The following is a 24,966-nucleotide window of genomic DNA, read 5'->3' as shown; positions in this document are numbered from 1 at the left end:
TAAAATGGAGCTGCTTTGAAATGCACAGACCTTGGGGGTCCTTCGGTTTGGGGGGTGGGGAGGCCGATACACCCTCCAAACCCAGCAGAGCCCTTTATAAGGCCAGAGGCACACTGGAGTCCAGAATCTGACTGGTAGATGGGTTTTCTTTGGTCTAACCGTTAAACAAATTCAGTTAGTTGCCAATACACATGGAGAGTTGTCAGATACAAACAGATTTTCGGCTTCTCTTAAAAATTAGAACTAGGTGGTAACCTTAGACTAAAATTCCTTTTTTTAGAATGTGTTTGTTTATTTGTTTGTTTTCTTTAGACGGGGGGGGGAGGGAGCAGAGGGAGAGGGAGAGAGAATCCCAAGCAGGCTTGATGCCCAGCACAGAGCCTGACGAGGGGCTCCATCTCACGACCCTGAGATCATGACCTGAGCTGAAATCAAGAGTCTATAAGGATCGGACACTTAACGGACTGAGCCACTCAGGCACCCCTAGAATCTAAGTCCTGGATGGCATCTCCCAGCCCCCATGGAAATGTGGTTTTCGGGTCACCCTCTCCCCAGCCCTCCCTGTTATATCTGGGCCCTGTGTCCTCTGCCTTCTGATGTTGTGTCTGTCTCGTGCGGGGTCTCCTTTACTTGACAGCTCCCTGGGAATTCGTGTGCACAACCAGGATGGGGAAGTGTTGCTTTCGGATCAAAGGGGGAAAAACGATCTGCTCCCAGATCACTAAACCACCAGGTAAAGTTTAAGAGCCTGGGCTGCGTGGACAAGTGTAGCTCCGGATAATGGCTCCATCACATTGGGCCAAGTCGCTGTCAGAATCTCGGTCTACTTTGCAGCCTGAGAAGTAGAACAGCCCCCTGCACGTTGGAGGGTGACGCGGGCTTAGGCAGTGTAGGGCATAGCAGGTGCCTGGCTTCAAACCCGTCAGCTGCTCTTATTCACGTCTGGGAAGCAGGAAAGGGCTCCTTCCGAAGCTGAACCGGGAATAGTAAATGCTCAAAAGCAGCTCCTCCAACTGAGGAAGAAATAACAGCCATGCGAGTAATAAACAAAACTGAAGCTTCCTCCTAGCTGTTTGGGAGATCCAGAGATCAGCTTTCTCTGGAGTGTGTGTGTGTGTGTCTGTGTTTTCCATTTGCAACTGCGGCTACTGCTGAATGTACTTAAGACCGATAGAAGCTGTTCAGCATTTTACCCCTCTGTTTAAAAAATTGTGCAAAGAAGCCGTTCAGCATTTTACCCCTCTGTTTAAAAAATTGTGCAAAGAAAGCCCCAGAGTAAGCAAGTTTGAGTCTGTATCTCCAGTGCAATGAAAGATTGGCATGGAAAGCAACATTTCATTACAGGTGTGCTAAATAACTTCCTCTCCAGGGTAAGTGGACACACACAAGGATTTGCACTCGAGGAGTTTAAAGCCTGTGCATGAGGAGGCCCTTGGCCTCCTATTCCCTGCTGGTATCTGAGGTCCAGGTCATCAGGCCTTGGCCAGGTGGGTGGACAGGGGGAACAGCTCCCAGACTGCCTTGGCTGGGGAGGGTGCCCCCGGGGAGCCCCTCGGCCTGCTGAACTTCCTCCAGGGCAGATGGTACCACGGTGAAGATGAGCTCCCTACCTCCTGCTGAATGTGAGCGTCAGCAGGATTCCGTTCTTTTTTATTGCCTTCGAGACACATGCTGACTTGGTCAAAATCGCTTCGGCAAGATGTGACTGATGATGTATGAAATGAAAACTCCTTGCCCGGTGCTGGGAGGCCGGCGAGCGCGGGGTGTGGACACTCGGCTGGGCTGGCCAGACACAATGATACCCCTCACGTTTCCAGGCTGTCTTTCAGCCAGGCGGAGCTGGCCCCAGGTGTGGAGCAGACTAGGGCAGATCCGGTTACGGCGGCCGGGGAGTCCAGCGCTGGGTGCCCAGCTAGGGGAACCACAACTGGGGTGGGGGCTGGGGCGCTGGCTGCTGGCTGCTGGGAACTGAGAGAGGCCCCAAGGAGGTTTCTGGGCCCTGGATGGCACGGGAGGGCTGCTGGGGGACAATGAGGGGATCAGAATGCAAGCACTGCCCTTTCGTCACTAGTACTGGGCTCCCGCTCTGCTCTCCTGCTCTCAACCCTCACCCCTGCTCTGGATCTCTCATAGTCAGGATAAATGTGCTTTTCTCTGCTCGGCCCAAAAGGAGACCATCATGAAGAATTGTGTTGTTACTTTTAACTTAGAAGGCTTTCCTGTTAACGTATTTTCCTTTTCATCCAGATGGTAACACACATTGATCAAATGCTTTCTCTGTGCCCCAGGCACCTTGCAAAGCACTTGACATGAATTGATTTCACTTACAAATCCTCCTGGCAACCCTGGGAGACAAGCGACCCTAGGAGATGGGCGCTAATAGGCTCCCATTATACAGATGGGGGAACTGAGGCTCAGAGAGTTTAAATCTCCAAGACATGAGTACAAGTGGCAGGCCTGGGGTGTGAAACCAGACAGACAGGCTCCCAGGGCCAGGCTGCTAGCTCCCACCCGACTTTCTCTAAACACTCTCGAAGAGTTTGCTGGCGTCCTCAGCTCTCAAAGCAGCATCTGACGTATTCCCAGCCAGATGTTTCTTGCCTGTGTGTTTGCATTCATTCATTCATTCGTTCTGTAATCAAGCAAGCCTTCCCTGAGGGCCTGGGGCAGTGCTGGGCACTCCTGTGGGGGAGGAAGCAGGGAAAATAGGGACACCCCCTCCCCAGCATGGATTACAGGAAAGATAAGCCTAAATGAGGTTGTGGGAATTCAGAGAGAACCTTATCTTGCCCAGGTCTTGGATATGGAGAGCATGTTTTCTCTTCATCTTGCATGAGAAAAGATGGCATCCCAGAGGAAGGGTCTTGGGGTGAGGGGTCTGGGAGAAACCTCAGCCTGGCGCCTGCACAGTATGTCCTCAGCCAACGGTGTTCTTTAGGTGTTGGCTGTGCTTACTGCTATTCACTCAATGGGTACTTACTGAGCACCTGCTGTGTGCCAGGCTCCCATGGGCTCAGGTGGGATGCATGGGGGTGGGGGTGTGTGTGTGGGGGGACACTATAATCCTTGCTTCAGGGCCTTCCCGGTTGAGGGGGGACAGGGTAGATGCAGACCAACCAGTTGTTTTCACATGTAAATTGGTAGTATCACTCCCTGCCGCCCCCGCCCCCAGCCCCCAACGCCTATCAGAATCCCCCCAAAAGACTTGAGAGTGGATTGAAAAGCAGAGAAGGCCGTTGCTTTCGGGAGGAAAGTAACCTCCTTCATCTCAGCTGGTGTTGGAAGTGGGCACAGCAGTTGCAATGATTTTGCCCCTGAAGGGCCAGCCCCGGGGCACGGGGCAGCTCAGGGGCAACAAAGCCTGGCATCTGTCCCTCGTTCTGCAGGGCCTGTGCACCTGCTGGTCGTTCTGCCTAGGACGCCTTTCCCTGGGAAAGCTGTCCCCTCCTCATCCTTCCAGGACTCAGCTCAGAGCATCTCCTCCAGGAGATCCCCTTCCCATCTCCCCCCTCCCCCCTCCCCCCACCTCACCCTGTTGACTTAGCCCTGTCTTTATCACCAGCCAAGATGATGTAGGTCACACCCTCAGCGGTGGACACGGGCGGCCAGCACTGCTCTGGCTGCCCCCACAGGTCCCTGTGTTAGCTTTCTCCCCACCATGACGCCCATCCGCGTCTTTCCTCCCTGACCCTCCTGTGTTCCCTGTGCTGCCCGGCTCCAGCTGCTGAGAGCACCACCTCCTTCCCTGAGAGCATCGGGGGACAGCACTGCCACCCCTCCTGCCCCCAAATCCTACTGAAGCTTGCTGCTTTGTCTCCTGGGCCAAACGCCAGCTTTGTCATGGAGGCGGCCTCACCACGGTACCCTCCCGCCCAGCACGGTGCTTGGCACCGGGATGGGCCACACAATTTGCAGGGCCCGGTGCAAAAGGAAAGCAGGGGCCCTCTGTTCACAGATTCCGAAGAATGGCAATGCCGAAGCAGCAGAACAGAAAGCCAAGCGTGAGGCCCTTCTGAGCGTGCAGGCCTGGGCGTCTAGGCAGGTTGCACGCCCACGAAGCCCGCCCTGCCTGCCACCCAGGAAGGACTTCGCAAACTTCTGTTGAAGGAAGGAGTTCATGGATAAAGGGCAGGTGGAGGGGGCTTTCAAAGTGCCTCGACTGACAGGTGGGCAGAGGCCCAGCCCTGGGCCTGGGGGCTCAGGACCTGTTCCATCTGGAAGCCGGGGGCCTCAGTAACAGGGCCGGAGAGAGTGATAGGAATGGCTATGATCTGCACCTTGCATCTCTCTCCTCCTTGCCTGGCCTCTGGCCTCACGTATCCACCCACGTGGCCCCTCAGGCTGCCATCTTGTCGAAAAGCCCCCAGAGGGCGGCCTGGCAGAACCCTCTCTGCTCCAGAAAACTCTAGAATACCAGGTTTATCTTTTCCAATCCTGGAGCTTTCTCCTGTCCCCATGTGAGGCTGAGCCAGACTGCCCCCGCCAACCCTTGTCTCCCAAACTCAGCCCTTCACCTTTTATCCGAAACGTCCTGTGGTGCCCCTCCATCTAGCCCATCATCTGGGAACCCCTAGCTTGTGGATTTGCCTCTTCTGGGCAGCCCCAGCAGGGGAAGAAGGCAAGGTTGAATCCCCTCAAACAGCGAGGGCAGTTGAAGTAAATAAAACAAATGCACGCAGGGGTGAGGAGGGGAGGCGACGTTCTCTCTGCTGGTCCGGGAGGAAGTGGCACCCGAGCGGCACCGGGAGGTGGAGGGTTGGCCATCGGAGCTAGGCACAGACGGGGGTGGGAGGGATTAAACGGAAGGGAGAGAATTCCAGGCAGAAGGAATGGCAAGTGCAAAGGCAAGCCAGCCGTAAGTTCCGGGAGGCGCGGAGGGGTCCGCCTGGCTGGAGTAAATGGGCCGGTGGTGGAGCAGAGGGACGAGAGGGACTTGGGGTCACCTCCTCCGGGAAGCCTTCTCCGATTGCTGCGCTGCCTCCGCACTCCCCCAGCTTCTTCCACCTCAGCCCGAAACGAATCGCACGGGTCCCGCTCAGGCCTCCTCCCTGTCCCGACTTCGAGTCCCGAGAGGGCAGGGCCGGCTCGGATTCCTCCCTCCGCATCCCCGCGGCGCTCGGCCGGGCGCTGGGCACCGCGTGGGCACTCGGTAAATATTTGTAGAGCGCACTAGAAGAAATGAATGAACTCATTGGGCGCAGCTGGGGGGAGGGCGGGGCCGAGGGCAGGTGGGAGGCCGCGGGCGCGGGAGGGGCCCCTGGAAGCCCGTCCTCCTCCTCCTCCTCCCAGGCCCCAGCGCGTACCAGTCTGAGGCTCCCGAGGCGGCCTCTCGTGCGATCAAGGGCGCGCACGGCTGGGAGAGCGACGCGCGGCCCCTGCTCTCCGCGCCGGAGTTCGGAAGAGAGTGGGTCGCCGCCGCCCGAGCGGAGCGGGAGAAAGGAGCGCTCGCTCGCCCGCCGCCTCGCTGCCTCCCCGGCGCTCGCTCTCCCGGCTCCTAGGTTTGCTGGCTGCTCCTCCCACCCGCGCCCGCCTCCTTGCTCGCTCGCTCGCTCGCTCGCTCCAGCCGGTTTCCAAGCCGCGCGGTGCGCCCGGGCGAGTGCCGGGCGAGGGGCCCCCGGGGCTAGCGCCGAGCAGGGGGCGGGGGTCCGGGCAGAGCGCAGCCGGCCGGGGAGGGGCCATGTCTGGCGCGGGCGCAGCGGGGCCCGTCTGCAGCAAGTGACCGAGCGGCGTGGACGGCCGCCTGCCCCCCTCCGCCACCTGGGGCGGCGCGGGGCCCCCGGTGCCGGGTGCCCGGAGCCCGGGTCGCGCGTAGAGCCGGCGCGATGCACGTGCGCTCGCTGCGCGCCGCGGCGCCGCACAGCTTCGTGGCGCTCTGGGCGCCCCTGCTCCTGCTGCGCTCCGCCCTGGCCGACTTCAGCCTGGACAACGAGGTGCACTCGAGCTTCATCCACCGGCGCCTCCGCAGCCAGGAGCGGCGGGAGATGCAGCGCGAGATCCTCTCTATCTTGGGCTTGCCCCATCGCCCGCGCCCCCACCTCCAGGGCAAGCACAACTCGGCGCCCATGTTCATGCTGGACCTGTACAATGCCATGGCGGTGGAGGAGGGCGGCGGGCCCGACGGCCAGGGCTTCTCCTACCCCTACAAGGCCGTCTTCAGTACCCAGGGCCCCCCTCTGGCCAGCCTGCAAGATAGCCACTTCCTCACCGACGCCGACATGGTCATGAGCTTCGTCAACCTCGGTGAGTGAGGGCAGGAGGGAGGGGTGGGGGGGAGCGTCTAGGTCAGGAGGCGCTTTGGGACTGGGAGGGGGCCACTTCTTACATCCAGTCCGCCCATCTTTACACTCCGGGCCGTTTGCAAAACCACAGTGCCTGGCCGAGGGTCTCCTACTCCCGGCCCCAGGGGACCCCAAGCTGTGCGCACCCCAGGTAGGGCGAACCGGGCTCATTTGGCCTGTAGGAGTTAGGCGGAGGAAAGGGCTGGTCCGAAGCCCCCTCCGGGTTAAGTCGGCGGCCGCACCTCTGGGGCTGGAGGCGCCGGGCCGGCCGCGGCTCAGTTCAAAGCGCGGGGCTGGGTCATGTGAGCTGCGCCGGGCCCGCGCGGCCCCTGCTACCTGGATTTAAAGGGCCCTGCTGGGCGAAGCCGCCTTCCCGCCCTTTCGGGGCCCCCTCAGCCCTGTCTGGACGTGACATCGCAGGCGTCGCGCCCCCTTCCCCGCCCTGGCCAGCCCTACCTGTCCCCTCGCGGTGCGCCCGCCTTAGCGTGCCGCGCGCCGCCAGTGTCTCCGGGCCCCTCTCCTTGCGACCCGGCACCGCCCCCCCCTCCCGCCCCGCCCCGGCTCTCAGCTCTCCCGGCGGGAGCTGGGGAAGAAACGGTGCCATTGCGAGCTTTCTATTTTAAATATTTAATGATAGGTCCCAGGCGGGCAGAATCCATTTTCAGCGTTTATCACGTGTGGCGCGCAAACCACGGCTTTGGGCGATTGAGTGGCGCGGGATCTCGGAGCAGACGCTGCCGGGGGCGGACGGGGGACCTAGCTCACTCCCCGAGCCGCAGGGGCCCCGGGGACCGGAGGCTGACGCTACAGCGGGGGCGCGGTGGCTCCTCCTCCCTCCGTGCACGCACATTCACCAGACTTGCTCAAACTAACCCCCGGCAGCGCGCTGTAGGACTGATGATCAAATATTTGGTTTCCGAGATAACACGCCCCGATAGCGCTGTTCCTGAGCCGATTTCATTCTACGTGTGTAACTTGCTGCGAAAATCCGAACGGAGTCAAGACAGCAAACTCACGCCCACGGGCGCCCTGTCAACAGCGCCGGGATACCGAAGCCCCCCCCCGCTGGGGGCGTGGGGCGTGGGTGGAGGAGCGGGGAAGCGGGGATCAACCCCAAAGCTTCCAGCCCCAGATAAGGCCCGCGAGTTCCCGGGTCGCCATTGTCTGCCCTTAATAATAGCCAAAAAATCAAATAGTGCAACGAGTTTCAGCGAGCAAGGGGTGGGAGGTTTAGATGCCAAAACAACTTCAAGAAAGTTTAAATTATACTAAGCAGCCAGTTAGAAGGAGGCAGCTCCATATGTCCCGGTTTAGAACAATCTGCAGGATGTATGAGGTGGAAAAAAGCAAGGTGCAGATCCGTGAGGTTACGTATGTGCTTGTGTATCATCTGTTCCCACTGGAAGAAGACACCGTGAACTGGACATAGACTTTACTGGGGGGCGGGGCAGGGCTGGGGCTGGGGCTTAGGAGTGGGACCTGGGGTCTGATTTCTGATTTTTCATTGTCTGCACTTTTGTCTGTGTGATTTTTTAAATTTTTTTTACAATGTGTATTTATGACCTAAACCAGAAACTAAAGAAAAATTCCAAATATATATATATATATATATATATATATATACACATATATATATGTAAATTAAAGCAGGGCTCTGTCGCCATACTGAAGCCGGTGGTTAGCCTGGGCCAGGCCCTTTCTCTGGTGAGGGATTTATGGTATCTTCTGTTCTGTTGGGTACCCATGACTCCCCGTGAATGCAGCAGGTACTGGTGGCCTTCAGAGCCAGGCTGGGGTCATTAAAAAGGCATTTGTAAGCCCTGGCTTCTGCTAACCCAGTGCAGAAAAGCACCCTGCTTCTATGGACCAGCAGCGTGGTCAGGGCTTCTTCCCCCCACCCCAGAGCAGGAGGAGGTTGCTGACTGGGCGCCTCTGGGAACCTTGGGGCAGGGCTGTTCGCTCCCCCTGGGTGGTGGGAGCAAGCCAGGACTTGTTTGAGAAGGCCACAGCTGGGTGGTTCTCCTCTGCCTGTACACACACCTTTCAACCCGTTAGCCCCATTTCTTTCATCTTGAAAGGACAAAGACTGGCTTGTCTGAGCCTCTTAATCAGTCGGGCTGGCTTTGGGCTTTGTGGGACAGTCCTGACTTTCTCAGGTCTTGCTTTCTGGAACATCACTCCAAATTAGATGGCGCAGTGGCTTTTAACAGAGTGCGCTGACCTTGTTTTCTTTCCCTCGCTGTCCCTAAAACTCGAGGTCATTAGTTGGGTGAAGACCTGGCCTGCAGTTTGGCAAGACTCCTCCTCCAGATGCTTTAAGGGTGGCCTTTCATTTCTGCTCAGCAACAGCACAGGAGTAAACCTCCTGTCCCTTCCATTCTGTCGTGGGCTCCGGAATTTCTCCATAGGAGGGGCCTGGGGGTGGCAGTGGGGGTGGAGGGGAATGTGTAGGAGATTAATCTGGAAGCTAAATTTGCTGAGGAAGCACACTGATTTTCCTTGGACTGCAAATCATAATTGATCTGTAACATACAAAGTTTTCTAAAGGTGCATTTAGTCTCACACTTTATCCAATAATAAGAAAATGTCATTCGTCCATATCAGATCATTATTTGGTAACCCGCGCGGGGGGCGCGGGGTCAGCTTTGGGGGGCTGCTGACTTTCTCCATGCCCCCTCCTCCCTCCACTGCATACCGCTGCTGTCCTGCCCTGCTTGGGGGACCTCTGACCAGATTCTGAAGGCTTTTGCAGACCTGGTGCGTTTATTCTTCCCTCTGTCTGCAGCCAAACTGGTTTTTGTTCCTCTAAGTCCTTCTCCTTGGAATTCAAGCTTTCTGCCAGGCTGAGTGGGATCTAAACTAGAGCGGGAGCTAGAGGAGAATGTGGGAGAAAACCAGATGCGGAGAATGAGGACTTCAGACCCCACCTTATGACAAAGACCAGCCTGTCCCACGAAGCCCCGTGTGATGCTAGCTGAGCTACAGCGGGGGACCCACATCTCATCGGCCGGGGCCCCTTGGGTTCAATGGCGAGATTTGTAAGCTGGTTTGGATGAATAAGCCCCCGACTCTTCTGTGTAGACTTAATTCTGGATTTCAAAACAGGCTGCCCTCTCTGAAATGGAACCCAGGCGATGTGAGTTCTGCAGACCGAATCCGCCAGAGCCCCCTACCATCCCCCCCACCCCCGCCCCGGCCCCCCGGCCCCTCTAGAGAAATCCAGCAGTTCCTTTGGGATCTCCAAAAAGAAGTCGCCTGGCATTAGGGGGCGTGTGATGCATGTTCCTCGCTGGCCCAGGTTAGGAAAGAAGCAAATTTGTTTTACTCTTCGAAGCTAAATTAAAAAAATAAAAATAAAAACTTGGAAACCGGTCATTACTGGACTCAGTGTGTAAAAGTGGCTTTTGTTAATATAGCTGAAGAGTCAGGAGAAGGCTGTGTAGTTTTTGCTTTATACCATCTGGCTGTCCTTTTTGTTGACAAGTGTTTGGCATTAAGATCTCTCCTCTTGCCCCTTAAGAACAGGCCCTACCACTGTAGAGTATTAGAAAAAGATTCTGTTACAGTTTAAAAAAATTTCCTTCAGGGAGTGCTTCGGGAAAGGAGCATGGATTGCAGGCATTTGCAGCTGTAACCTGGCTTGTGTTAAAATTTGGAAGGGGCTCTTCCACATTCCAGCACTTGGAGCAACGGCCCTCACTTGTAAGCAGCCAGAGGTTAATATAGATGTCACACAGGCTTTTCCCCTTCTTGCTCGCTTGCTTGCTGCAGAGTGACTTCGCTATAGGAGTGCACCAACAGCTGTGTTTTTAGCAACCCTTTCCAAATCACTTCTTTTAAACCTCATTTTCCTGGTTCTTAAATCAAAGAGCTTCTCCCCCCCCATTCCCCTTTTCCCAAGGATATATGTGACCCAGATTTGAACTTTTTTGATCTTCTTTGTATTTCCCTTCTGGGATCAAGGCAGGTTAAGGCCAAGCCCTGGATGCCAGCCTACGGGGCTATTTTTGGTTTTTATTCCAAGGGCTCTCATTTGGTTGTGGAGTGGTCCATCCAAGGTGTAAGGGAGGTGGCCCAGATAAAAATCGATTTGCAGGCAGTGAAGGGATGCTTCTCTGAATGCTCAGAGAGAAGAGAGGGCTTGCGAGCGGCGGTTCGGGGGGCCTTTGGTCGCGTAGTAGGGCTGTAACCTCTGCAAGATAAACACAGCTGGTGTCCGATCCCCTGACCGCCGGAATGCCTGCGATGTGAGCCAATATCACATGTCTGCTGAACTCAGAGGCAAGTGATGACTTCATTCCGGGGAGAGTCCCATCTAAGTTGATTGATCACCCCTATCGCTTTAATATCTTTTTTCCCTATTGGGTAAGGTCATATTTGGCCCCTTGCAAGAATCAGAGTGTCCTAACGCTCCCCCAGGCCTCACCCTCCGCAGCCTGCGCATCCATTCTGCCAGATGAATATTGAGAATGGAGAGCCCGAATGGCTGGCCGTGTTAATTTTTTCGCAATCACTCTTCAGACCTAGCTGGGGGCTGTCGACACACTGTTTTTGGCAGGCTGCTGCAACGCTTCGCCTTAATGCACTCTGGCAGTGTCTCCGGGGTTAGGGTATAGGCAGGGATGTGTGGGACCTGTCATGTTATTGTCAGAAGGAATGCGAGGATTAGCCTTTAAAACGTGGTGGTGGGAGAGCGCGGCAGCTGTGTACACTTATTATAAAAGACTTAAGTCCCACTGGTAAAATCAATATATTGAATTGCATGACCCTCTGCTTTTAATTAGTTTAAGTCAAATGCGCCACTGCCATTTTGCCTCCTCTCGCCTTCATGGGGTGAGGAAATACCAATATTTACATAGAAACTGTTAATTTGCAGTGAAAATGATAACACATTTAGCTTTACACACCCAGATTGCTCGGACTTGATGGATCCCAGAGCAGCGTGGCGTGGCGGGACGTCACCGGGGCGCGGGAGCAGGGGCGGCGGGTCCCCGGGAAGGCGGGTCCCCGGGCCCCCCCGATGCCGCGCGCAGGTGGGCACGTCCGTGGGCGAGGCGCCGGCCGAGGCTGGTCTTTGAAGAAACGCACCGATTCTTTCACTGCGCGCCAGAAACGTTGAGGTTCACCCACATCATCCACAACCTTTCCTCTTAAGCGTGCTTACAAAATCCGTAAGCAGGCACTTGCCTTTTTGGTCGTTTTGAGTCCTCGCTCCCAGCATGCTGGGTCTTTTGTACGGGGCAGCTCAAGGCACAGTACTTTATTTATTCCAGAGCTTCAGATGCTTTTCTTTCCAATTCCTGAAACAGTTTATAGAGGAAGGGGGGGGGGGGCGTTCCTTCGCTGCAAACGATCCCATGTATGAGCACGGCTATTATGTGAACCGTTTGGTATTAGCTGTGTGTTCGGCTGCAATTGAATTCTGCGTTTTGCAGCAACTGGTATTTGACAAATAATATTTGACACAAATGTGACTTGGTATTTCTTAATATGGAACAGGTATTTTGTAGTTAACCTTCCCCGACGAGAGATTGCGCGAACCCGGCGTGGACCAACACGGGCGCTGTCGCTGTGGACTCTTCCCCTCTCCGAAGTGGAGTGTTTATGATTTGGGGGATACGAGGAGCGCACGGAGTTTGACACTTACGTGCAACTCCAAAAGGCGTGTGCGATGTGTCCTTTCAACGTTTGTGGTGGAAGGCATTGGTGGGAGCCGCGCAAAGCCTTTGCTGATCCGCGTGGAGTGGATTGAATTAATGACAACTCTGAGAGCCCCAGTTTTAGGGTAATTGCTTTATTGTTTTGCAGCCAGGGTGCTTATAATCTGGTTCCTGTACAAACATGTTTAACGTGTGTTAATGCATTTCCAAACCAGAGCCTCTCAGCACAACCCTGCTTTCCATTAATTGATGTCGGTAGCATGGTACAGTATTTCAAAGGGCTGGCCAAGTATGAACTGTGTTTCCAATTTCCTTCCTTTCCTGTGTTTGGAATGCCAATGTTAATTTGTTCCCATGCAGGAGAGGGGGCTGCCAACTGCGGCTTTCTATAAAGGGCTTCACAGTGAAGGCTTCCAGCCCTCGCTGATGCTTGGGGCTGCCTGGCCAAGTTTCCTGACACTTTGCAGCTAATTCTGGGTGATATATGGCGTGGGGGTTGGGGGGCTTCACTGCCGTGTAACGGAAGTTCTCGGTGACAGCCGAGGGTGTGACTTGGCAACGGCGAATGGACCGGCATCCACAGTGATTCTCTTTCGACACAGCTTAAACCCGTGCGTCTGTTTCCACTATGGATGCATATTAGCTGTGTGACCTTGAACAAGTTTCTTAACATCTCTGAGTTGGTCTCCTCATTTTATAAAGGTGGATAATACTCCCCTCCTTCCCAGATCCTCACGAAGACAAAAGCATATCACGCGTGCGTAGAGGCTGGCACACAGTAGGTGCACAATAAACGGTGGCTCTTGTTGTTCTTGCGGCGACCGCGTCACTATGCACTCTGCCGTATCAGTCCAAATATCAGTTTTTAAAGATTTATTTTATTTATTTGAGAGAGTGAGAGAGACAGAGCGCACGAGCGGGAGGGACAGAGGGAGAGGGAGAGAGAATCTCAAGCAGACTCCCCGCTGAGTGCAGGTGCATGGGGGGCTCATCTCAGGACCCTGAGATCATGGTCTGATCCGAAACCAAGAGTTGGACCCTTAACCGACTGAGTCACCCGGGTGCCCCCAAATACCAGTTTTTAAATCCTTATCTTAAAATACTGAGATTAAGCCTCCTATGTTATTTTAAAGATGTGGAGAAAATGGCCCCCAAAATGTGTGTGTGTGTGTGTGTTTGCACACACACGTTTCCTTCTTTCAGAGATCACTGAAATTTGAATGAGAACACCAAACTTACTTGAGGATAAATAGAGTATAATGCTGACTCTTTCTCTTGCTTTTAGCATCTATGGCTATTTAAAAATTTTATGACTAGGCAAACTGAAACTTGAGTGAGGGGTGTCTGGGAACGCTCTGTACCATCCTTGCAACTTTTCTCTAAGTCAAAAATCATTCCAAAATAAAAAGTTTTAATTTTTAAAAAAGCACATGACTGAAGTATTTCTTCCCACCCCTTCTGGAAGATGGTCAAAGTACAAATTGTCTTTTCCTTCAAGGGAGTGTCAAGCCCAAAGCATTCATTAACAGAACAGCATGGCCTCCCCACTCTTTATTGGAGCAGGTGCAAGGCTGCCCCCCACTCCCCCCAGCTGGGCCGAGGCCACAACGAAGCCCTGTGTGGATGCAGTGCGTTGAGAAGCCTCTGGAGACCCAGGGACGAAAGAGAATGTCTCCAGGGCCCCGAGACGAGGGGTGGGCTTAATCACTCAAGGCTTCCCGTAAATTCCCTTCAGCTCTTTCTGTACTGTTTGAAAAAATCTGACTTGGTGGGTATTAGGTTTCCCTGCGTCTTTGAGGTCACGTGTTATTCTTTCACATCTTTATCTCCCCAGAGTAGCTTTCAAGTTCCAATCTTTTGTTGTCTGGCTTAATTAAATTTGGCTGTGAATAAAAACTTGCACTGTTTCCAAAATCAAGGACTTGCATGTTTTTAAGCATCAGGGTTAGGCCTGTACTGTCTTGTAACGCCAGCCTCTCTCTTGCTTTTATGCAGTTTGGGAAAAAAAAAAATCTAAACCCGTAGCATGACAGTCGCCTCAGACTGGTTCTATCACGGACCCAGTGCTCACCTGCCTGGCAATTGAACGTTGCCAACGGGGGCAAGCGAGTGATCCTGTGGTTTCAATGACTTGTGTTTGGCCTTTGATAAAGGGCTCCTTTCTTGACTGTTTTTTCAGACATTCTTACTATCCTGTTCTTGCGCTGCCTCGCCAAATTCTCACGGCACAGGGCTCGGGTATTGGCTACTCGTGAGCATGAATGAGTGGAAGGTGTTCTAATGCAGCATCTTCTAGATGCTTTTTGATTTCGCATCCCCGCCAGTAAATTTCTGGGTCCACACCCTAAATAGAAATAAATCCTACTGTTTTAGTACAGTTTTTTTTAACCTTATAAAAACGTAGACTAGAATACGCATTTAAGGAGGAGGCACTAAAGATAAAAACAATATAAAATTCTGATGTTCATTAATACACATTTTAACTAGTTGATTATTAATTAATATAAAATGACACTTTTCATGAACAAGACACGTTTCATTTTGCTCTCACAAATTAGTTAATGTTATGTGATAGAATTTGATGTCTTTCAAAATCGTGGTTCAATGGTTGGGGATCAGCGAGCTAAAGGTCTGGTCCTACATTTTGATTATTTTCATCCTTCATTTGTCTATTTGGCATAAAGGAAGTTATCACGTGATAACAGAGACCCCACAGCCTTGGGGGGGGTGGGGTAAACCCCCCACAGAGGTTTGTTCTCTTGTATTAAGTCATGGCTCCATGGTGGGTTGGTAGGGGGCTCTGCACTTTGATCAGGTGGGAGGGTGCTCAGGTCCCCTGGCTGATGGGGCTGACACCCCTCTCGAAGGTCACCAGTTACCGTGTCAGAGGGAAAGGCTCTGTGAATTGTGCCTGGGATTTTAAAATTTCCACCTGGAGGTGAATGCCCCTCTTCTGCTCACATTTCATTGGTCAGAGCTAGTCAGGTGGTCACACCAGACCGAAGGTGGGCAGGAAACTAAACCTGAGCTTGCAGAGGGGAGCACCAGAAGGAGCTGGGGAATTGCACCAGTGCCTGCCATACTATGGTAGGAAGGCCGTCTCCCGGGAGGAACGTGGAAATGGGACGAAGAGCTTGTTGGCTGCAACAAGATCCTCTCTTTTCAACCTCATCCACCAATTACGCAGAGATTTTGTCAAAGCTCGGCCACTATTTTCCAGCTTCCCCCGACGTCCATCAGTCCTTGAAATCTACTTAATTATGATTGTAACATTTTCCCCATATCCCAGTGGATCCGTCTAGCCTCCCCCAAGTGCTTGCACCCCATTTTGGAGACCAGGGTTTCTAGAAGTTTTGCATCACTGAGGTATTCACATGGTTCAACGAGAATAACCACTTCTGTCTATTCCCACTTGTAAAATGACTCGCTTCTTTGGGACTTGTCTTTCAGCAAAAGCACGCTTCAGCCTTAGTCTGGTTCACTACCCAGAGAATTAATGAGGCTGCCTCTGGTCCTGGCTGGAGAGGTGCTTGTCCTGGCTGGCGTTGGTGTGGGTCGTGCAGGTGATTGCCCTGTCATGAAGTCTTGCCCTGAATGGGATTGCTGCCTTTTCTTCCTGGGCCTCAGAGGCAATTCGTAGTGCAGGCAGAATCTTGCATGGCTGAATCTAGAAACTGAATTCAGAGAGTCCTTCATTACCTAAATGCATCACTGAAATAAATCATAGTGATAAAGTGGGAAGGTTGAGATCTTTTTGTAGCAGTAATGGATTTATGATACCCTTCTTTATTGGGTTTCTCATTTAATTCTCTCAGCATTCTGCAAAGCAGGTGGTTTCATTCCCATTTTAGGGAGGAGGAGACTGAAGGGGCCCAAACTTGCATGACTAGGAAGTGGTGGGGTTGACATTTGAATACAGCTCTTGCTGAATGTAAAGCCATAAACTCTTTCCTCCTGGCCCCATGGAGGTATGTGATTGAGGGTGGGGGGGACACACAAGGAGAGTGGTGTTGAGGCCACCAAAACACACACCGAGCCCTTGACCTTGGGGCTTGGTCCACTGACAATGAATGTAGAGATGAGCAGCACATACCTTTCTCTTTCGCTATCCATCCTGCTTACGATAACTCCTCCTCCTCCATCTCTATGATTTCAAACCATTGTCAGGGCCCAGGGTCCCGAGTACCATGTACTAGGGCTCCTGCATGCACCTTATGCCCCTCTGACGGGGAAATTGCAGAGGCAGCTAGAGATTGGTATTTTAATAGCAATACCTCAAGACACTATAGAAAAGAGGGGTGCCTGGGTGGCTCAGTTGATTAAGCGGCTGTCTTTGGCTCAGGTCATGATCCTGGGGTCCTGGGATCGAGCCCCACGTCCAGCTCCCTGCTCAGCGGAGAGCCTGCTTCTCCCTCTCCCTCTGCCTGCCACTCTGCCTACTTGTGCTTTCTCTCTATCTATCGAATAAATAAATAAAATCTTAAAAAAAAAAGACACTATAGAAAAGATCACGGGTATACCAGAATAAATATTACATAGTTTGTAATAGTATGAAATCACCCACAGTCTAAATGTCCGTGAGCAGGGGATTGGAGAAATAGATTGGTAATAAATTTATTTATAAATTTACAATAAACCGAAGGGAATGGAAAGACTTCTTTCTTATGTATCAATACCGATTCAAAACAATGTCAAGAGGGAGAAAGCAAGTTGCAGTAGGATGTTTAGGGTGGAACCATTCGTCACTGTGTCAAAACACACACTTAGGAGGGCACCAGATAATATTATATGTCGTTCGTGGGCCCATACATAGGTACTCAGGCCAGAGGAACATAACACGGGCCGCAGGACTCACACCAGCTGCCTCTAGGGAGGCGGAGGGCGGGATGTGATTGGGAAGAAATTTTAAGTAAACTGACTGTTCCCTTCAGTTTTTCTTTCTCTTAGTAAGAAACCATTAGGAAGTACAATGCGGTGTCCTGGATCAGATCTTGGAACAGAACATGGACAGCCGTGGAAAAACTGGTGCAATTTGAAAAACAATCTGGAGTTTAGTTACTAGTAAGTAGAAATGAACACTGATGTTCATTTCTTCACTTTGACAAGTGTCCCATGGTTCTGGGGGATGTTGGCGCTGGGGGAAGCTGGTGAGAGGGTGCTCTGGAACTCTGCACTGTCTTTGCAATGTTTCTGTAAATCTGAAGTTATTCTAAAAGAAAAAGTTTATCGCAAAGGAAACAACCAGGATATTAATTCTTGTTAATTCTCAGTTACGGGTACCTGGATATTTGTTACACTTTCCTCTGTGTTCTTCTTTGTGATTACATTTTTTCCCAAGCCCCAAGGAACTGGGAAAGCCTCCCGGAGAGCCAGTCTTGGAGTGGGTTCAGGGTCTCATGCCCCAAGGGCCAATAACTCATCAATCTCCAGACCCACTAGCACGACGCAGACTCAGCTGGCGAATGAAAACCCCGAGCAGCCGTGCCCCGAGACCTTTAAAACTCTTCCTGCCCCTGTTCATAAGATGCCCAGTGTGAAGCAGACATTCGTTTATGAGCACGAGAGACAGGATGGGGAGGTCGTGTTAGGTCTTTCGGTTTTCCTCCCGGTCCTGAACTTTGTAAAATGCCCCCCACCATCTTCCCCTTTCTCAGGTTCCACAGTCTGACTGACTTGAGCTAACATTTGTTGAGCGAGAGGCCCTTAAAAATGGCAGTGGGGCCTCAGAACCTTCCAGGGCTAGTAAACGTTTATAGGGTAGAGGCACCAGTTGGTCATTTCCTTGAGGAGGAAACAATAAATGAAGCGACTTGCCTTATACCAACTTGAACCCTGAGCTCCTCATTGTCTTAAATTCTTGGGGGGGAGGGGGAATGGGGAAGGGGGGGCCCAGAAATCTCTGGGTCTCTTGTGGCTCAAACACACTAAGAACTGGGAAATGCCTTTTTTAGGTAGATTTAGGACAGGGTTTCCCAGCCTTGGCACTATTACATTTTTAGCCGAACCAGTTCTCTGTTGCGAGAGCTGTCCTTTGTATTACAGGATGGTGGGCAGTGTCCAGGCTCCTACCCACCAGATGCCAGGGGCACCCCAAGCCAACGCTGTGATAGCCAAGAATGTTTCCTGATGTTGCCAATGTCCCCCCGCTCCGGGGTGAAGGGGGCGCGGAGAGCACAGTTGCCTCCAAATGCAAACCACTGGTTTAGGGTAACTTTCCTCAAAGTTGGAAATTGATTTGAGAGCCTTTGCTTCAAACCCATTGGCCCATGGCAGTGACTGGGGGAAGCCAGCATTTCGAGACTGAGGGATTATTTTCCGGTTAAAAGGAACACGGATTGCAATCAAAATGTGAGCCCTCTCCTGGGAACACAGCGCTGCCTGGGTTAGCAACACCCTAGGGACGGAGATGGAGGTCACATCTCTACAGAGTAGCATCATCTCCCAGGAACCAAAATAGTCTTACAGTGCCTTTTGCCCCATGATACTAAACGGTTGTTAAACACACCCTTCAAAGTGGGTCCTCTTTTTTTTGTTCCTCAGGAGGAATTAGGGCAAAAATCTCTCTTACCTGGTTTCCTCTGTTGGCAGGTAACTTCGGGGGGGCGGGGGGCAGGCAAGCAGCAGAGAAGCCTCGTGTGGCCACGGCCACCGTAGCTGGCTCAGGGAAAGCTGCTGGCTTTAGACCATGGCCCACGGGCCAAATCCAAACCTCCGTCTGGTTTTGCACAGCCTGGGAGCAAGAATGGTTTTTATGTAATTTTTAAAAGGGTGATAAATGATCAAAAGAAGAATAATATTTCATGACATTTGAAAGTTAGATGAAATTCAAATCCCAGTGTCTGTAAGGCTTGATTGGGACATGCTCACTGATGTGTCGTCTGCATCTGCTCCCCCCCGCCCCCCCACCGCCGTGGGAGTGGGGTCACTGCCACAGAGAGCCTTGGAATACTTCCTATCTGGCGGGTTGTAGAAGTCTGCCGGGGCGCCTGGGGGGCTCCGTCGGTGAAGCGTCTGCCTTCCGCCCAGGTCATGATCCTGGGGTCCTGGGATCCAGCCCTGTGTGGGGCTCCCTGCTCAGCGGGGAGTCTGCTTCTCCCTCTCCATCTGCCCCTCCCCCCCCTCACAAAAATGAACAAATAAAGTCTTTAAAAAAAAGAAGAACTTTGCCGACCCCTGCTTTTCGACTGTCCATACCCTCTACCTGGGAAAGGATAAAAATTTAAAAAGCCTGAGTTTTACCCGCCCCCTTTGTCCATGGGCAGACAACCAGTGACACAATGCACCCTCTGTCCTCCTGGACGTGCCGAGGGGCTCCTCCTAGCTGGAGGAAACTCTGATTTAAACAGATTACTCCTCGGATGGCTTCTCGGCATCTGTACTGTGCGGCGTGCATCGTGAATCCCTACGGTGCTGTAGCATGTTGCATTTTTGCTGGTCTTAGTAGCCTCCTCCCCATATTCCATTTTTTAAAAAAAAAAATCTCCTGGAGCACCTGGGTGGCTCAGTCGTTAAGCATCTGCCTTCCGCTCAGGTCATGGTCCCGGGGTCCTGGGATCGAGCCCTGCATCGGGCTCCCTCCTCCGCGGGAAGCCTGCTTCTCCCTCTCCCTCTCCCACTCCCCCTGCTTGTGTTCCCTCTCTCGCTGTGTCTCTCTCTGTCAAATAAATAAACAAAATCTTTAAAAATAAAAAAAATAACACAAATCCTCCTACAACATCTCAGGTGGTAGTTAAGACCAGCTCTGCCTCCTGGGTGGGGGGAGTCCCGGTGCGGAGGCAGGAGGAGAGCCAAGCACGGTGCCCGTGGGGCATGAGGCGCCCAGGACCAGTAGCTGCCAGCAGTGATGTGGTCACTCCGAGGGGCCTGCCTGCACCAGCCGTGGGTGCAGCTCCTCTGGGCGTCCCAGGCAGGGGGACAGGGCGCCGGCTGGTTCTGGAAGTGATGGGGGGCAGGGAGTGTGCGTGTGTCCCACGTGCTGAGCTCTGCGGGGCTGGGGTTGAGGGTGGTCCACCCTTAGCTGTGATAGCCCACGGTGCAGCGGAAAGCTCGACTGTGTTAACTGGACACGAGACGAACGAGGAAGCTGGTTTTCTTATGACAAATCCTGTTATACGAGAAAGTTGCCTCTTGCTGATTCCAGTCCGTATTTATCGAAGCAGAGTTTTAAGGAAACACCGAAACATCATTAGACCCAGCTCTCCGTGTGTCCACCAGCTTAGGGCACAAACAGCCCCTCAGATGTATACACTTGACTGTGGGCTGGCCTACTCTTAATTAATTAATGAAAAAGTCATAGTCAAATTGCACCTGTTTTTTGTATTTTGATTTTTTTTTTCTGAACTCCACTGATGTCAGACTTTGTGGGGTGGCATTTCCTGTGTCCACTCATTTTTTGATAGGAATACCTGACATTTCTCCATCTTAAGTGAGGTCCTACCCACCCCAGCCGTTAGCATGATTCCCACATTTGTTACTACGTGTGAGGAGAGGGGAAGTCAGGGATGACCAGCCACTTGTCCAGCTTTGGGGACAGCAGGTCCATCTGGCTTCGAGTCCCAGCTCCCTGGTGTGTGACCTCAAGTGGGTCACTGGAAGCAGCCCAGCGCTCAGGGCCTGAGTCAGCTTGGGCCAGAACAGAGTACCCTACAGTGGGGGGCTTAAAGCACAGACATTTATTCCCCCACAATGCTGGAGGCTGGAGGTCTGGCATGAGCCTGCCGGCGTGGTTGGGTTCTGTCTCTCTCCCTGGCTTGTAGATGACCCGCTGCAAGCATCCAGAGCTCCCATCTCTTTCTCTTCTTTTGGGGACACTACCTCTCATGATCTACCCTCATGAGCTCATCTAAACCTCATATCTCCTGAAGCCCCATCTTTTAATTCCATCATTTTGGGCTTAGGGCTCCAAAAGGTGAATTTGGGGGGCACAATTCAATCCCTAGTGTCCTTGTAAGGTGGGGTGGCTCAGAGCTCGGGGCCTTTGGGGCCAACCCAGATAGTAGCAGTGAGCTCTCAGCAGAGCTGATGGCCTGGGTTGCTATAGAGTCTCTTCTAGGCCCTTCCGTGAACGTGGTGTTGGGCTAGCCCATGGTGATTGGTCAGCCAGCTGCAGCTCCCTGGGGGTGCCCGTGAAGCCCTCCCCAACCCTGCCCGGGCCCTCATATCCAAGACTGCATTTCTGTAGGTGACTTCACATTTTAAAAATTATATTCATGTTTTTTTATTCAATTCCCATTACAGTTTTTTTAAAGATGTATTTATTTATTTTTTAAGATTTTATTATTTATTTGAGAGGGAGAATGAGAGAGAGAGAGAGGGAGAGAAAACACGAGTGGGGGGAGGCGCAGAGGGAGAGGGAGAAGCAGACTCCCCGCCGAGCAGGGAGCCCAACACAGGGCTCCGTCCCAGGACCTGGAGATCATGACCTGAGCCAAAGGCAGACACTTAACCGACTGAGCCACCCAGGCGCCCCCAAAGATTTATTTTTTTTATTTGAGAGAGAGAGAGAGCACACGTGCACACATGAGTGGGGGGAGGGGCAGAAGGAGAGGGAGAGAGAGAATCCTAAAGCAGACTCCCCACTGACTGCAAAGCCTGACGCAGGGCTCAACCCCATGACCCCAAGATCATGACCTGAGCCTAAACTAAGAGCCCGATGCTCAACCAGTGAGCCACCCAGGTGCCCCCCATTACAGATTTTGACAAGAGGCCTGGGCATTTGAAAAAAAGTGTGATGCTGTAGTCCCCCCTTCCGTGGGGGCTAGGCTGAAGGCAGCGGGTTGGACAGAAGTTGAGCAGAGTGAAAATCACCCTTGAAATCCCTTAAGAAGCCACACAGAAAATAGACACACTCCGTCTCTGTGTGCGAAGACCCAGAGCCGGTTTTCCTTCAGTGGTGGGGCACGTTGCTGCTGCTTTCATTGCACGTTAGGTGCAATGCTTGGTTGGGGTTCAGGGCCCATAGTGGACCCAAGCACTTATCTTTAACCATTAGCACCACCCTCAAGGACAGCAGATGCTGCGAGGTATATGCCTCCCAAAGCCTTCTCCCTGCTTCAGTGGAGAGAAATGATGTCTCATTTAGGACTTGTTCTAAGTCACAGAACATCTGCCTTTGCTACCAGTGGCTTCAGCGTTAAAAACAGGTCATTATCGCCCATAACAGCAAGAATTCAGGGAGGTGATTGCAAGTTTGGGGCAGCAGCTCAGTGATATCATTCGGGTATATGTGAAATTTATGCCTTACCATCACCATCCTCAGATTCCTCATGCCTGTTACCTTGTGGTTACAAGATGGCTGCTACAGCCCCGGACATCACATCCTCACACAAACTCATGTTCAAGGCAGGAGAAGGGGGGTGGGTTCAAAGAGCTCTCCTTGCTTGCCTAGCTCTTCATTTCCTAGAAGTCTCTAGAAAACTTCTCCTTATGTCCCATGAGCCCGGCTGGTTCATAAGGCCAGCACTTGCTGCAAGGGAGGATGGGAAGGTATGAAACTGGCCTCTGGCCAACACAGTGGGAGGTGGGTGAGGGAAAAGTGGATTGGAAGAGGTTGTTGGGTAGCCACATTCAACTTATTTAAATTGTTTCTCTTTGTTGTTGTTGCCTATGTGCTATATAGTTGGATTTACATAAGTTATTTGCACACATGATTTTGCTCCTCTGTATGATAGATAGAGGCCCTAAGCTAGTTTCTGGTCTCCAAATAACAGTTTGGCACTTGAATGTAAGCGGAAGATTGGTGGCATGCTGACATGATTTCAGACCCTCTGCAGCCCATGGAGAGACTTGAGCTTCTCTTTAAACTCAAACCTGTAAGTCAGTACAACTTTGGTCCTCATAGGACTCTAGCCAACAGCCAATTGTTTGCAGAAAACAAACTTTATTTTATCAGCTCAACCCTCCTGATCTCTTCAGACAAGGGGCCGAAGTATTTGAAAAGACCTGAGAAGGTCAGGAGTCCTTGTAACCTGGGAGGAAGCAGAGGCCGGGCTGGGGCTTGATCTGAGTTCTGCTTGTGGGACAGGAAGCTCCTGTTTCCCTCTGGGTAGAGGACGAATAGATCAAGATACTCAAGGCATTATAAGAATCCGTGTCACATTGTTTGCTAGCCAAGGGTGGAGAGCTGCTTGGAGGGAAGGCCTGCCTGTCCTGGTGGAACCTTGTGTGTACACTGAGAGCCTGAAACAACTTTTTCCAGGAGGTGGGCTCTGGGCACCTGGGTTGTTGCTGCTGGTTTGTGAGAGAGTAAGGCGCGAGGGTCTGAGTGTATCCTTAGGTTCACCAGTTAGAATTGATCAGAGGAAAAGGAGGTAGAAGGTATTTTCAGGGATTATTTTTGGGCAACGTTTGTTTGGTGTCAACAAAAGTACATGTAACAGAATTCTTTGGTTGCAGGCAAAATAAATCTACTCAAACTAGCTTAAGTGAAAATAAAAAAAAATTGGGAAATCAGTGCATCCCCAAGCCTGAGGAAAGGACACGCCAGCAACTTGCAGGTCCGTAGAGAATCCAAGTATTATTCTCTCCATGTCCCTCACCTGTCACTGAACAGCCCCTCCTGCCTCTCTGCCTCACTGGGTTCATCTGCTCCCCTGCCGATTGGGAGAAAGAAGGCCACCCACAGCAACTTGTAATTACAACTATCTGGCTAGCCACATACTTGCTTTCCCAACTTCCCTGGCAGGTTGGAATGGCCACAGGATGCTGTCCTAACCGGTGAGACACAGGAGGAAATTTGCTAGGGGAGGAATGGGATAGGAGGTGGTTCTTCTGAAAAATATTTTGCTTCCAGATGAGTGACAGCTGAGCAAACAGAACTCTCTGTACTCTTCTTCTTCTTCTTCTTCTTTTTTTTTTTCCTGCCTTGAATGTGGTTCTGTGGAGACGTGATGTTTGGAGTCATGGCAGCCATCTTGTGATCATGAGGCAACAGGCCTAAGGATTAAATTATCAATAGCAGAGCAAAGAGACAGAAGAAACTTGGGTTTTTGATGACACGACTGACTTATTGGACCCAACTAAAATTTCTGGGGAGAGACTCTTCGGCACCTTGAATCACATGTTCATGCATGCATCAGTTGGGTCTAGAAGGTGGATCACGCTACATAAATAAGGTTGCTGGGAGTCAGATTCTGGTCCCTTGTGTCTAGGTGGGGGTGGGGGTGGGGGTGTAGCAACTATTCAGTTAGAGCTGTGTTAACCATCATGATAATAATCTAAGCAGGTAACATTTGTCAGGGGCTTACTATGTGCCAGTTAACTTTACCTAAATTTACTTAATTTATTTTCTTTACCTAAATTAACTTAATGAATTTTCATGACAACCGTTTCAGGTGGGGGCCATTCTTATCCTCCCTATTTTATAGACCAGAAAACTGAGCACAGAGAAGCAAGTAGCTGGCCCAGGATACACAGCCAGGAAGCGAATTTGAATTTGGAGGTCCACTTCCTGAAGTGCTTGATCCTGAAGTGCTCCTCAGGCTCAAAAATGGGTGTGGAGCAGGTTAGTGAACAGCCTTGCTAATGGGCGGATCATATGTGAGGGCAGGCGGAAGCCACATAACTCTGCTTTAGGCATCATCCCCCATTTCTTTGATGATCAGTGTTTCTGAAACCAAAATGTCTTAAAATTGATAAAGGTACCTTTCCCCCAAGAGCTGCCATGACATTGATCACACCTCTTACAATAGAGGAGATATGGTGACAAATACTTCTTATGTTGAACTGAAGGTGGATAAACCCAGCCCACATTTACTACAAACACTGTTTATTGATGGTTTTGTAAACGGGTACAGAACGGCACACGAATCAAGAAACAGAACACGATCGGCTCCCAGAACTCCTTGGCACTCTTCCCAAAGGGTGACCGCTGTCCTAATGGCATAGATTAGTCTCACCTGTTTTTAAATTTTATATAAATTTAATTGTACAGGAATTCTCTTAAATCACTACTAATCATTTCCAATGATTTGTAAGATGACCCCATTTAGAACTGTTAAGCATGAGCTGGAGACTCACTTTACAACTCA

The 24,966-nt window shown here is 51.8% G+C and overlaps 1 protein-coding gene across 2 annotated transcripts in view; it reads left to right on the top strand.

The window, feature by feature from the left end:
- Positions 1–5,508: 5,508 nt before the first annotated feature.
- BMP7 (bone morphogenetic protein 7) overlaps positions 5,509–24,966 on the top strand; it is a 94,885-nt gene continuing 75,427 nt past the window's right edge. For both annotated transcript variants that reach the window (XM_044918630.1, XM_021677894.1), the window contains exon 1: positions 5,509–6,240. In XM_044918630.1, the coding sequence (XP_044774565.1) occupies positions 5,823–6,240 (418 nt within the window). In that variant the 5' untranslated portion in view covers positions 5,509–5,822. The remainder of the gene's footprint in view (positions 6,241–24,966) is intronic.

The sequence above is a fragment of the Neomonachus schauinslandi genome, chromosome 10 (genome assembly GCF_002201575.2).
Source record: "Neomonachus schauinslandi chromosome 10, ASM220157v2, whole genome shotgun sequence".
Classification (NCBI taxonomy): domain Eukaryota; kingdom Metazoa; phylum Chordata; class Mammalia; order Carnivora; family Phocidae; genus Neomonachus; species Neomonachus schauinslandi.
Note: the sequence above shows the minus strand (reverse complement) of the source record. Positions and strands in the feature narration are given on the sequence as shown.